Source organism: Musca domestica, unplaced genomic scaffold (genome assembly GCF_030504385.1).
Source record: "Musca domestica strain aabys unplaced genomic scaffold, Musca_domestica.polishedcontigs.V.1.1 13, whole genome shotgun sequence".
Lineage (NCBI taxonomy): Eukaryota > Metazoa > Arthropoda > Insecta > Diptera > Muscidae > Musca > Musca domestica.
The window spans coordinates 13,966,192-13,981,401 of NW_026712172.1; the positions used below are offsets into that span (position 1 = coordinate 13,966,192).

At 35.6% G+C, this 15,210-nt stretch overlaps 2 protein-coding genes across 2 annotated transcripts in view; both read right to left on the reverse strand.

The window, feature by feature from the left end:
• Window positions 1-13,785, reverse strand: part of LOC101890189 (hormone receptor 4) — a 35,452-nt gene extending 21,667 nt beyond the window's left edge. The window contains 1 exon segment of the mRNA XM_059118641.1: window positions 13,478-13,785. Within this exon segment, the coding sequence (XP_058974624.1) occupies window positions 13,478-13,490 (13 nt within the window). The 5' untranslated portion in view covers window positions 13,491-13,785.
• A 190-nt stretch (window positions 13,786-13,975) lies between these two features.
• On the reverse strand, window positions 13,976-14,938 carry LOC131800884 (uncharacterized protein DDB_G0288805-like). The gene has a single exon (XM_059118740.1). It carries the CDS (start codon window positions 14,936-14,938, stop codon window positions 13,976-13,978), a length of 963 nt encoding a protein of 320 aa, XP_058974723.1.
• Window positions 14,939-15,210: the final 272 nt, after the last annotated feature.

Below are 15,210 nucleotides of genomic sequence, written 5' to 3' on the forward strand. Positions count from 1 at the left end.
CAAATTTGGTATTTGAAGTTCGTAATGGATACTACAGCCTAAGACAGAAAATTGTTTGAACAGGTCCACATCTTCGTATATCCCTCATATAACCGTACCCCCCCAATATTCGGTATTTTCATGATTTTAGCGACATTGTTCACCGGAATTTTTTCAAATTTGATATTTGAAGTTCGTAATGGGTACTACAGCCTATAACAGAAATTTGTCTGTGGAGGTCCACTTCTACGTATAGTCTCCAAATGACGGTACCTTCCGATATTTGGTATTTTCATGATTTTAGCGATATTATTTACCGGAATTATTTCAAATTTCGTATTTGAAGTTTGTAATAGGTATTACAGCCTATCACAAAAATTTTTGTATGCAGGTCCACGTCTTCGTATAGCCCCTTCGTAGGTTAGCTTCCTATATTCGGTATTTTTTTTATGATATTAGCGACATTATTCACCGGAATTGTTTCAAATTTAGTATTTGAAGTTTGTAATGGATACTACATCCTAAGGTAGAAAATTGTCTGTGCAGGTTCACGTCTTCGTATAGCCCCCATATAACAGTACTTCCCGATATTCGGTATTTTGATGATATTAGCGACATTATTCACCGGAATTGTTTCAAATTTAGTATTTGAAGTTCGTAATAATTACTACATCCTAAGACTGAAAATTGTCTGTACAGGTCCACGCCTTCGTATAGCCCCCATATAACGGTAGCTCCCGGTATTCGGTATTTTGATGATTCCAGCAACTTTATTTACCGGAATTGTTACAAATTTGGTATTTGAAGTTCGTAATGGGTACTACAGCCTATGATAAAAAAGTTCGTAAGCAGGTCCACGTTTTCGTATAGTCTCCATATAACAGTTTTCATTTAAATGGTAGTTTCCGGAAGTTTTTTGAAATTTTTCAACTTCCTTCCAAATGGTAGAGGGTATTAAAAGTTCGAAACGGCCGAACTTAGCTTCTTTTGTACTTGTTGTATTTTCGAACTTCCATACACTTGTTCGTGGCCAAAAATATTGGCAACCCTTATTAGGTTTGTATAAGGGTTTTCCAAAACTGTTATATTATCCAACATTTTTGGGAAATTTATTACAAAAGTCTTTAAAACCCAGTTTTTCGTACTGATGCCTTTGAATTCAAATATCAGCATGCTGTGTTCAAAATTTCAAATTTGTATTTTCTATTTCAAAACCAAAATTTGCCTAGATTTGAATTATCTAACAAATCCCATCTTTCAAAGTTAATTACAATATATGGTGGATGCCTATGTATTTGTGTTGAATTTTCTATTGGGTACAAAGTAGTTAAAATCGCAACATGGGGCGGAAATATTCACACATACAATTCGCACCATAAATTGAAATATTTGTTTTTATTTCTCCGTGTCTTATTTCTCAGACCAACGCTAACAGTTAGTCATAGACTATTTGCATTCTTGGTTAATTTGCGTCGCATGAGCTTTTGTTTCTGTTAATTTTATGGCAAAGCGGGTTTTTTTCAGCAGCATTTTTCTACGTTTCGTTTGACTAAACAAGTTGAGATTAGAGAAATAGTTTGGAAAAATACGTATAAAGACAAGCTTCCGCAAAATCTAGAGAATATAATAGGGTGATATGGCAGAAATAATTAGTGTTTTCTGAAAAAATAAAAAAAAACTTGTTTTCGCACGAGCAGTGCAGTGGACACTCCTTTGAATACATATTTAGCATGAATGCTTTATGTTTCTGTTTAGGTCTATGAAACACTTCGAAATTCTTAAAATGTAAGTTCTTTCATTTTTTTTAAATAAAAATGGATTGTATAACAGTTTTGTGTAACTGTTATACTGAAAAGAAAATGACTCAAATGTATTCTAATATCTTTTAAATACAGCGAAAAAGATTTTGGTGTAATATTTTGCTGTATAACAGTTTCGTAAAACTGTTATACTACCAAGAAAAATTTTAAATTTATTGTAAACTCCTTTTAATTAGATTTAAAATATTTTAGATATTGTAAAAGTCTGTAAACTGTTATACAAAGCAAACAAAAGAGCATAATTCATATTTTTGACGGAAAAAATAAAGATTTCTGCCATTATTACATTCAATTCCCTTCCCACAATTTTAAATCCCATTATGCTCCCTTAACTCTCAGCAATAAAATTTGCCAATGCACGAGAAAAATATATATTTTTCTGTTGTACAATATTTAAAATGCACATTTGTTTTGTTATTTTAATAATCTTTCTTTTTTGTGTCTTGTCATTCTTTGAACGGTCATACGCAATCTGCATTAAATTGGCGTAGGTCGTAGCACAAATTTGCTGATACGTCGTATAATTTGCAAATATTTGATGTTGGTATTGCGAAAAGAACAGACACACACACACACATACAAACAAATGTTATCTCACAGAACAAGTGAGAGAATCTGAGAGAGTTCTTTGCAAAACAACAAAAAAGGGTTGCCAGGCTTGTTGTGTGTCCAAAAGGATTCGGGGGCAGATTGTAGCCAAAAAAACTTGGCTTTTTAGTAGGGCGATTCTATAACTCATTAACGCCAAATTTAGCGACAATTATCAAAAAAAATATATATATAAATAAATAAATAAAAAATAAATTATAATTCCGTTCAACTTTTCGGTAATAATAGCCTTATAGCTTTTATTTTAACTTTAATACAACATTTTGAGTTTTGTTTTCTTCTGAATTTTTTTAAACAAAAAAAATAATAATAAATAAAAAACAAGTAAAAAACATTAAGTTCGGCCGGGCCGAATTTTTAATACCCTCCACCTTAGGGTACTGAAAACTCTAGAACCAATTATGACCCACAAAAACCAATTTTTAGACATATTCGTGGGAAAATGTGGCAAAAATCATCAAAATACCGAATATCGGGAGGTATTGCTATATAGGGTTATACAGAAACGTGGACCTATACATACAATATTTCGTCAACGGAGCTAGAACTCATTATGATCAACAAATTCCAATTTTTAGACAAGTCCGTTATAAAATGTTACAAAAACGATCAAAATACCGAATATCGGAAGATACCGATCCAAATATCCTAGACATAATACAAATTATTCTGCTAAATTTTGACGCTCTACGTCAAATACTGTGGGCTGTATCGTGATTTCAACAGACAGACAGACGGACATCGTTGAATTGTCTTAGAATTTTATGCTGATTATGAGAAAAATATTCGCTAAGATGAAGGGTCGGAAATCCATGTAAATTTCATTTATAAAACCTTTAGATAGGGCAGATCGCAAAGTGCTAAACTTTTTAGCAATGTCCACAATTGCAGGCTATGTTGGGTAGTGTTGCTTAGAAGAAAGATGAGTTCTTTGGAACAAAAGTGTCGGAAATATCATCAAATTTTAGAAAAAGTTTAGATATGTTCGAATTGGTCACCTTTGACTTGAATTATGGCCTTCAAACGGCCAATGAAACCGTCACACACAGCCCGAATTTTGCTCTGCCGTATTTTGGCCCATTCCTGGCGAAACGCTTGCTCGAGGTGATCGACACTTTGGATTTTTTTTTAATGCCAACCTTGCTTTCCAAAATACTCCAGGCACAATAGTCCAACGGATTGGTATCCGTAGATTTTGGGAGCCATTGTGCGCTGGAAATGAAGCAAGGAACCTCATTTTGTAACCATTCTTGGGTGGCACGAGTCCTGTTGGAATGTCCAAGGGCTGCGGCCAAAATGTTTGGGTGCCCAAGGCTTTAATGCACCCTCCAGAATATTTTCGCGGTAATATTCGGCATTGATTCTGATGCCACGGTCGATTAATACGAGCGGAAAGCGACCTTCGGCTGTTATGGCGGCCCACACCATCACCATGGCCGGTGCTTGAGTTCTGGTGGCTGTCCTCTTGGGTAAGTAAACCCATCATTTTGTTTGTTTAAAAACTGCTGGATAACGAATGTTTCCTCATCGGAGAAAAACAAATTCGACAGTTCACTACTTTCGGCCATCGATGTAACTCTTTAGCTCTTTTGAGTCGGTTATTTTCTGTTGCGGTGTAAGTTCTTGCACTTTTTAGAATTTCAATGGCTTTACCCTGGGGTCATTTTTCTATATTTGCCGAAGGGAATATTGCGATATGTTCAGCTCATGAGCCATTTTTCGGCCACTGCAGCGCGGATTTTGATCAAATCGCTTCTTTACTTTTCGAACGTCTCGTACCATCGCTCGTTACCGTGATACTGGTAGCGTAGCCCGACGTCAAGGAAGTGAACGGAGGAAAACAGCAACATCAGCAAAAATGTTTCGCGATGTTAAGCTCACGAGCCATTTTTCAGCCACTGCGAGGCGGGTTTCGATCAAGTGGAACTTAACCCTGTACACATGTCTGAACTTATTTATTTTACAATCGTTTTTGAATATTTGATAGAAATTTATCTAATCTAGAAATTTATCCAATCATTGTGCTCAATTCTTTGCTGACAAAGTCTTTTTCACTCGCAAATTAGAACTATTTCTGGTATTTATAAAATTAATTAATTAATTAACACTGAACTGTATTGACTGTGGTAATTTGTATATTCCACACAAAAATAGTATTTGCAGTTATTTACAATTTGGCAACTCTGTTCAGAACAATGCAATGCACTGAGAACAATATGAGCGAAACAATTTTCGCACAGATGCAAACAGTTAAGTGCCGGTAGAGCACGTGTTTAGTTGCATTTGGAAGGCGGATATACAACAATGAATTTTTGCCAAGCTCTTAGTTCGTTTCTTTCTTTTTTTTTGGTTAAAATGAAATAAAAAGAAAAAAGGGTACAAGAAAAAAATTAATACAAAAACTTCTTTCTATTTAAGAACTGGTAATTATCTTCAAGAATAGTTCTGAAACAAAAACATTGTTTCATACTTTCTTTATCATTATTTAAACAGTTACAACAATACTTGAGGGGGGGACAAAGAAATTTAACAAAGTGTACAAAAAAAAAACTATTTAGTTTTTGTTGTTGTTTCTTTTTTTCGGCTAGTTGACGTTGTCGTTCATTGTTCGTTCACATCCACTTTTTTTCTGTAAAGTTTATTAACCTTTACACATTACACACTTATCGGTCATAGTTATACAAACACACACACACACTCGAATAAACGAACAGCGTTAGCTCATACACAGATGTACGCCGTAACTAGAGGAGGCCCATCATAAATATAACTGTTGTTTGACGAAGTCATCTACGAAATGTGTGTTAAACCTACCAAAAACAAAAAAAAAAGAGCAAGCCGAATAAAAATCCAAATACAACAAAAGTGATTATGTAAATAGAAGAATCAACGAACCCAACTGACAAAAAAAAACCCACGAAGAGTAGAAAGAAAAAGCAACAGGGTGGGTGCGTGTGTAGTCATCGCAACGTAATGTTGTCGAAACGTAGAAAAAAAAACCCAAAAACCCAGATGATGGCAGTGCCGGCAATGATGATAAATTGTGGCGGTTAGCAACAACAATATCCATTATTTTGTTGCATGCCCAATAAACTTATCTTGTGGCTTAGTAACATTTCAGGGGAACGGGGGGAGATAAGGGTCATTAGAAACTTGTCATGAGGTGGGAACAAAGCAATGGGCACCAATTTTTTTTAAGAGAAAAAATGTTAAAAATAATTCCTAGGAGCTTATCATGTAAATGTTTTTTTTTTAGATTATAGCTAAACAATCCAAAAGTGGGAAAAATGGGGAAAAAATTACATGATTTATAGAAACTTTTTTTTTGAAACGTGTTATAGAGATCTTGACTTTAACTTAAAAAAAAAAAACATTAAAAACATTTAAACATTATAATCTGAAGTGTTACTCCCTATTGTTGTTACATCCTCTAATTCTAATAATTTGGAGAAAGGCTTTAAAAATTAAAGCTAAACATTAAACCTTGCTCGACCATAGGCTTTCCGTCGACCTTTTCATGCATTTCCAAAGGCATAAAAAGGGTAAGGACTTCAAAAAGTCTTTGTACTTCTAGGCATGGCCAAATTAAACAGCCTTGCTTCGAACGAATTAATTTAAAAACAGCTGTTATTTTATCGGATGAAATGTCAAAATTCATGCTTGAGGCGAAAATAAAAATTTTTGCCTAGACAGAAGAATTTTTTTGGCGAATATGTTTGTTGACAAATTTTTGATGGCCGGATTGGAAAATGTGTGTATAACAGATCTATCAAAAAACAAGTCGAACAACAAAATTTTTAATTTTTGTCAATTTCAAATTGGATTTTTAGACCCCATCATTATTAAGACAAGATATTTATGAACGAAGACATTTTAATGTTGAGCCGCACTGGTGCCTCTCATCTCGGGCAGCCAATCACGCTATCTTCCGAACGAATTGAGATAGAAGGCCAACATTTTGCACACATGTATATTTTGCTATTAGGCAGCTTAAGTTCGTAAATGGGCCATGTCGGTCGACGTTTACGTATAGCCCCGATATAACGGTACCTCCAGATATTCGGTATTTTGATGAGTTAAGCGACATCATTCAACCGAATTGTTTCAAATTTCGTACTCGAAGTTTATAATGGGTATTACAACCTATGTTTAAAAATTGCATATGCAGATCCATGTCTTCGCATAGCCCCCATATAACGGGACCTTTCGGTATTTTGATGATTTTAGCGACATTATTCGCCGGAATTGTTTCAAATTTCGTATTTGAAGATCTTATTGGGTACTACAGCCTATTCCAGTGACAGCTCATTATATTGTTTACAAGGGTCACCAAAAGCATTTTGGCCAGAATTTTCCACAAAAAAAATTTGATCGTGGTGGAATTCAAGCGTGATAATGTGATTTCCTTATATTTGGCTGGAAAACTACAAGTGGCTATCGTTAGAGAACTTCAGCATTTAAATGTGAATAAATCTTTTGTGTCTCGTACCATCGCTCGTTACTGTGATAATGGTAGCGTAGCCCGACGTCAAGGAAGTGGGCGGAAGAAAATAGCAACATCAGCAGACATGGTTCGAAAAGTAAAGAAGTGACTTGATCGAAACCAGCGCAGCAGTGGCCTAAAAATGGCTTGTGAGCTGAACATATCGCAATATTCCATTCGGCAAATATTGAAAAATGAGTTCGGGGTAAAGCCAATGAAATTCCAAAAGTGCAAGAACTTACACCGCAACAGAAAGAAAAAAGATTTAGAAGAGCAAAAGAGTTGCTTCGCTTGGCCGAAAGTGATGAACTGCCGAATTTGGTTTTCTCCGATGAGAAAACATTCGTTGTCCAGCAGTTTGTAAACAAACAAAATGATCGAGTTTACTTGCCAAAGAGGTCAGGTGAAAATATGCACCTTTGGTCGGCCACCAGAACTCAAGCGACGGCCATGGTGATGGTGTGGGCCGCCATAACATCCAACGGTCGCTCTCCGCTCGTATTAATCGACCGTGGCATCAGAATAAATGCCGAATATTATCGCGAAAATATTCTGGAAGGTGTATTAAAGCCTCGGGCACGCAAACATTTTGTTCGCAGACCTTGACATTTCAACAGGACTCAGCACACGCCACCCAAGAATCGTTATAAAATGAGGTTCCTCGCTTCATTTCCAGCGCACAATGGCCATCAAAATCTTCGGATACCAATCCGTTGGTCTATTGTGTGTGAAGTATTTTGAAAAGCAAGGTTGGCACTAAAAAACTGCCAAAGTGTCGAACACCTCAAACAAGCGCTTCGCTGGGAAAGGCTCAAAATACCGAATAACAACATTCAGGCAGCGTGTGACGGTTTCATTGGCCATAATTCGTGCCAAAGGTGACCAATTCGAACAAATCTAAACTTATTCTTAAATTTGATGCCGTTCCGACATCAAAACAAAGTGCCGATCACCTCCAGCAAGCGATTCGCCGGAAATGGGCCAAAATACAGCAGAACAACATACGGGCTGCGTGTGACGGTTTCATTGGCCATAATTCGTGCCAAAGATGACCAATTCGAACAAATCTAAACTTATTCTTAAATTTGATGCCGTTCCGACATTTTCATTCAATAAAATTTAAAAATTATGGCGTTTGACTTTGTTGTATTTTTTATCTCACCCTGTATATATCTTCAACAGATTTCGGGTTAATTGTGCACCAAATGGCCAATATCAGTCCAAATGACCAGAATTTTGCCACATCCGATTGAATTCATTGTAGAAACAGCAAATTTGGTGAAAAACGGTTCAAATATAGCTATAGCTCCCAAATATATGTTTCATCCGATTTGGGATTTAAAGTCCTTCAAATGCGTAATATGCACTCCACAACAGTAATAGTTGGTACCAAATATCAGACACCCTAGAAAGACCTTTGTTAAATTTTATCGAGATCGGATCAGATTTGGACATAGCTCCCATATATATGTACCTTTATTTGATATCAGGTTTATTGTGCACCAAATGACTAATACCGGCCCAAGTTCCGACTGAACTCATCCTAGAAACAAGTACTTCAAATTTGGTGAAAATCTCATCAGATACAGCTATAGCTGCCGCCCGTCTTTTGACCTTTCCTTACTGGTTTACTTTTATAACCATAAATTGATGGCATGTCGAGTTTTTACCTCATGTCGAGTTTTTACCCCAGAAATACCTCTGTTAAATTTTGTTGAGATCGGATCAGATTTGGATATAGCTCCCATATAAAAGTATCTTTATTTGATATCAGGTTTATTGTGCACTAAATGGCTAATATCAGCCCAAATGAACTAAATCTTGGAAATTCCGACTGAACTCTTCCTAGAAACAAGTACTTCTAATTTAATGAAAATCGGTTCAAATATAGCTATAGCTTCCGCCCGACTTTTGACATTTCCTTACTGGTGTATTTTTATAACCTCAAAATTGATAACATGGCAAGTTTTTACCTCTATATATGCTCATGATTTACAACGGAGTATTTTGTAAAAGCGTACATTGAACCCTGTAAAAGGGCTTATCATCGACCAAGTAACAAGCCTAACGTTAATTAAAATTAATACCTTTAGCCCTCGCCCTCATGAAGTATAATGCATTATGCAATGCAGTGATGAGTACCTCTTTACTTTCGAATCTTTTTCCCACTAAACCGCCACTTTTATGACCCAACACAAACACTAACAAAAATAATAAAACTCATTTATGAAACCATAACTTTATGAACTTCATGGACGGGCTTATCTTGTCAAGAAAGAAAGAGGAGGGGAAAAACAGAAAGAGAAGAAAAGAGAAATGCATTTGTCTAATGTAAATAGAAAAGAAAAACAAACGTAGCTTAAAGTCACGCACTCTTTGTGCGTTTCCCCGTTGAATAGGTGGATGGTGGGGGATTACTAACACCATCTCATTTATTGGTACTGTGATAATGGAAATGATCAGCACATTATCAAGAACTCTGCTTAGATATTAAAACATGTAGCCGTTTGACTATTTGCCTTACTTTTGACGCACTCAGTGTTATGCGCCCGTAAGCCCAGCAAGTCAGCTAGCTAGTCAACAAGGCAGAACAAATGCCTTCTTTGCTGCTGTTGTAGCAATGAGTAAGTGTGTGTGTGTATGTGTGGGCAGTCATTGGGGAGCAAAACTCATAGTCAGCCTGCAGCAGTCAGTGCTGTTATTGTTGTTGTAGCAATAAACTGGCTGTTTGTTGTTCTTTTCGCCGCTGCTGCTCCATCGTTGTTATTGTTTCAATTTTTTTTATTGTTTAGAATTAATCTTATGTTTGATAATGAAAATGGGTCAAATAGTTTTGTTGGATCGTTTTTTTTTTCGCTGGCTTTTTCTGTGTGTGTATGTTTGGTTGTCGTTATGGTGTACAAACTCACTTACTCACGCACGCACCGAAAGTCAATCAGTCATATCGAAAACCATCACAAATAAAATATATGAACGAAATAAAAGAAAAAAAAATAAATAATTGTTTTTATTTGTCTGTCTCCACTGAGTTTGAGAAGGCAAGAACCCCACGATCAAATGAGAGGAGAGGATTGTTGTGCTCTCTCTCTTTTCGTCATCTGTTGTACGTGAGCTTTGGATTGTATGCACACGCATTTACATTTGTTAAAACAATGTGTCTTTGGTGTTGTTGTAACAAACAACAAACTTAGTAGATATGGGGGGTTACGTGCGTGTGTGTGTGTGTTGCTGGGCATTTGTGTAGCCGGCATTTTTGGGTTGTTGATTTTTAAAAAAATGGAAGAAAAAACTCGGCCATAGATTTGACTGGCTAGCCTACAATTTTCTGTTATTTTTTGAAACGAGTTTTTTGATTTTTGTTGGGACAGGGGTGGGGGTGTTTTTTGTGTTAATGTTTATAAAATGTCAGGCCTTTGATTTTGAATCAGCTGGTTCTTTGTGTTCATGAGGAGATATGTCAGCAAGATTTATAACTCTTGTTACAGAGGGAAAATTCAAATAAAAAAAAAACGAAAACTTTAATATGTTTCTATGAGATAGGGAAGGGTATTCTTCTAGTTGGTGCCCAAGGATATAGGGAAGGGAATTCTTCTAGTTGGTGCCCAAGGAATATAGCATTGCCTGCTGTGATACATTAAAACTGTGAATAACTCAATAATGAAGAAATTATGACCAAAATAAGAAAATTAAATATTCCATGTTTAAAAATAGATAATTTAAAACACTTTAAAAATCCGAAAAACTCAATAATAAAGAATTTATGGAAAAAATATTTAAATAAATGTTCCAGGTAGATTACGACACCGTTGTGGGTTTGAAACAATGGTAGCCTCGAATACTGCAAACTTTTATTCAGATTCATCTACAGATGCATAACAAGAATATTACTAAAGTCTAGAATTATTGGATTCTTTATTAAAAGCTCAAAAGTATTGCGGGTTTCATAAAAATTTGAAAGTCAGACAATAACAGATTTTTTGCATCCAAAAGGGGTGAGAGTTCAGTTTCATGTTGCAATCACATGTCACTCTTTATTTCATGCGGCAATAAATCCCCGGAATTATTTAAAATTTCGTATTTCAAGATCTTATTGGGTACTACAGCCTATGACAAAAAGAAAAAAAAACTTATGCAGGTCCACCTCTTCGTTTAGCCCCCGTATAAAAATCATCACTTGAATGATATTTTTCGGAATTTGTTGACATTTTTCAAGTTTCTTGCAAATGGTGGAGGGTATTAAAAGTTCGGCTCCGCCGACCTGTTTTTTTGCCAAAGAGGTCAGCTGAAAATGTGAAACTTCGGTTGGCTACCAGAACTCAAGCTCTCCGCTCGTATTAATCGACCGTGGCATCAGAATAAATGCCGAATATTATCGCGAAAATATTTTGGAGGGTGTATTAAAGCCTTGGGCATGCAAACATTTTGGCCGCAGACCTTGGATATTCCAACAGGACTCAGCACCATCGCACTCAGCATGGGACACCCAAGATTGGTTACAAATTAAGGTTCCGCTCTTCATTTCCAGCGCACAATGGCCACAAAAATCTCTGGATACCAATCCGTTGGACTATTGTGTCTGGAGTATTTTGGAAAGCAAGGTTGGCACTAAAAAATACCAAAGTGTCGATTACCTCAAGCAAGTGCTTCGCCGGGAATGGGCCAAAATACCGCAAAGCTACATTCAGGCAGCGTGTGACGCTTTCATTGGCCGTTTAAAGGCCATAATTCGTGCCAAAGGTGACAAATTCGATCAAATCTAAACTAATTCTAAAATTTGATAATATTTACGACATTTTTTTTATTTTATTCAATAAAATTTAAAAAGAAATGTCAAAATTACGGCGTTTGACTTTGTTGCAGTTTTTTCACACCCTGCACATGTTGCGTCCGTGCGTCTGTGGAAATCACTCTAGCTACCGAAAGAATTGAAGTAGGTTGATACAATTTTACTCAAATGTATATAATGTTTGCAGGACTTTTGGTATTGAAAATGAGTCATGTAGGTCCACGTCTTCGTATAGCCCCCATATAACGGTACCTCCCGATATTCGGTACTATGTTGGTTTTGGCGACATTATTCACCGGAATTTGGTATTTGAAGTTCGAAATTGATACTACAGCCTAAGACAGAAAATTGTCTGTGCCGGTCCACGTCTTCGTATAGCCCCCATATAACGGTAGCTCCCAATATTCGGTATTTTTATGAGATTAAGCGAAATTATTCACCGGAATCGTTTCAAATTTGGTATTTAATGTTCGTAATGAATACTACAACCCATTACAGAAAATTGTCGGTGCATGTCCACGTCTTCATATAGCCCCCATATAACGGTACCTCCCTATATTCGGTATTTTGATGATGTTAGCGACATTATTCACCGGAAATGTTTCAAAATTGGTATTTGAAGTTCATTATGGGAATTACAGTCTGTGACAGAAAATTGTCTGTGCGGGTCCAGGTCTTCGTATGGGCCCCATATATCAGTACCTCCCTATATTCGGTATTTTGACGATTTTAGGTACAATACCCACCGAAATTGTTTGAGATGTGGTATTTTTTTTTTAAATTTTAGCAGAATTTTTTAAGGATTTTATTTTTTAAAAATTTCCAAATTCGTTGCAAATGGTGGAGGGTATTAAAAGTTCGGCCCGGAACTTACTGCTTTTTAACTTGTTTAATCAAGCTTCGCATTTGATTATTGTAATGGCTTATGACAAAAGTTGCCTATGCAGGTCCACGTCGTCGTTTAGACCCTAGTATGACGGCTACATTTGGTATTTTTTAAGATTTTAACATACAATTTTAACGGATTTTATTGTTTTTGAAAATTGCCAAATCCGTCCCGGTTTACTTGTGACGATTTTAATGGAATTTTAACGGATTATATGATTTATTTACTTCTTTTTTTTAATTAATTTATTTATTCTAAATGGTGGAGGGTATTCAAAGTTCAGCCCGGCCGAACTTTCTGGTTTTGAACTTGTTATCTTTTTGTTTGAACAAATCAGCTGATTGCTTGCAGGTTTCCACATATATACCCTGCGTATTTACTTTTTTCTTATAAAAGAGCATAAATGTAACTTGCTCTCTGAGAGAAAAAAATTGCTGGACAATTCTTCCAGGAAAAATAACCAGCTGGTCTTTCTAGAAAGACATAATGTCTGTTTTGTTTCTCTTTTGAAGAGAAAATCACTTTTGGGTTATAGATGGCGCTGGCGTAAAAAATATGTTTTTTTTTTATTTATTAATAAAGTTTTTTGATTTTTTTTTCAAAATAAATAGAAAAAAAACTGCAAGGAACATATTTAATATATAAAAATATATAATGTTCTGTAGCTTCGATAAATTGATGACTTGACTTGTTTCTCTTTTTGTATGTAGATGGCGTTGATGATACTAATTGCTCACTTTATTTATAATTAGTATATATTTTAATTAAATACATTTAATGTTGCATATAATAATCTTAAACCTAATGATGTTATGAATGATTGTTAATAATAAATTAATGTAAATAAATATGGCTTTATGTGCAAATGGAGAATTCAGAAAATAATTCAAAAAAAAAATTTCTACACAATTTACCTATTGAAGTCATAATTTTGATGATTGAATTTTGGGTGGTTGGGTGGGTGTATGTAAGTGTTGTTGGTTGATTGATTGATTGGAAAAGAATTTTGAAATAAAAAATTTTGTTTGGGATTTTTGCATTCAAAATCTATACCAAAACAAGCTGGAACGCCAATTGGAGGTTGTTGTTCTGGATGTTGTTGGTAGGGGTTGTAGTTGGATGTTGGGATAATACATTGGTAGTTTTTTTGTTGTTGTTCTTGTTGTAAGTTGGAGTAAAGGGTTGTTCCGGGGTAGGGTGGTGTTTTCTTTTGTTCTCGATTAAAAGCCAATTGTTTTGAACATCATTGTTTTTTTTTTATTTTTTGGAAAAGTTTTTTTTTTTTGGTTTTATTATTTCTTAAAGAAATTTTCTATATTTTTGGCACTTTAAATGGGTAAATTGCGTGGTTTTGGAAACCTAAAAAAATTTTTATGGGGAAGGGGGAGAGAAAAATAGAAGGTGAGTAGGGTTTAGCAAAAACAACAATTCTTACGACATATTGATGGTTTCAAACGTGCCGCTTTCTTGCGATAATAACAATTGTAGTTGTTGTAATGTATGTTGTTGTTGTTATTGCATTTTGTACACTTAATATTGGTTTGATTTGCATTCGAAGGAGTGGCCGATGTGTTGTTGGTGGTGGTGGTTGTTGTTGGCATTGATGATGTCGTGGGTATGGGAATTTTGGTAAAAGGATCAAAGTGCGCCGGTGGCTTGTCATGGCCGCCACCACTGGCCGCTGTAGAACTTAAATCTTCAAGTGTTGAGCTTTCATGGACATTGGGAGATGAGGTTTCCTCCTCATGGTCACAGCAACAGGTGTGGCTGCTGGCACTGGTGTTCAAGGCTAAGGGACTTAAATTACCATTACCATTGGGGGTGCATTTCTTGAGTAGGGTTTTGTTTAATGGAGATTTTATAATACAGGCCGTATTTAAGCTAGGCTCATCATCTTCATCATCCTCATCGCCAGCCTCGTTGTTTTCATTTTCTCCATGTTTTTGCTGTTGGGAAATTTCATTTTCACTTTTCTCCTCATGGCTGTCAATGATGGTATTCGCTTCGTCGAGCAGGGATTTTTCTCTTTTGTCATTGGCAACTTTTAGGTGCTCCCCACCATTGGTCTCCGCATTATAATGTTGACCATTTTGTTTGTTATTTGGTATGCCGCCAGCCGATGTAGAGGTGGATTTTTCCAATAGCTCTTCTTTGGCTTTGTGCAAATTAACAACATCATTATTGTGTTTTAGCAGATCATTATTTGTTTTGCAATGGATATTATTGCCATTGCCATTGTTGCTGTTGGAATTGGCGTTTGCTGAAATGTTGTTGGTGTTGTTATTGTTATTATTGGGTTTGGTTAATTCAATAGCCGTCAATTGCTGTTGTTGCTGCTGCTGCTTTTGTTGCTGATGATGCTGTTCCACACTCATTTGGAAAGGGGGGAATTTTCTTAAAAGTCTCTTGTTGAAATTGTTTTTATATGAGAAAGTGTGGGAGGTTATGTTGCTGGCAACATGTTGCTTGTCATCACGAGAAAAAAAATTTTTAAGACTCGTCAACAAATTTATGATTTTTTTTTTTTTTTTTTTGAAAAATAATTTTTATTTTTTTTACTTTGAAAATTTTCAAGTTTTTATGACTCTTCAATATTTCACTTATCTTATTTTAATTTTCTCTTATTTGTTTTATTTAAGCATATGAA

What these genes read in the sequence shown, in the direction of transcription:
- LOC131800884 (XM_059118740.1), bottom strand. Translation starts at nt 14,938, where the DNA reads ATGAGTGTGGAACAGCATCATCAGCAACAAAAGCAGCAGCAGCAACAA.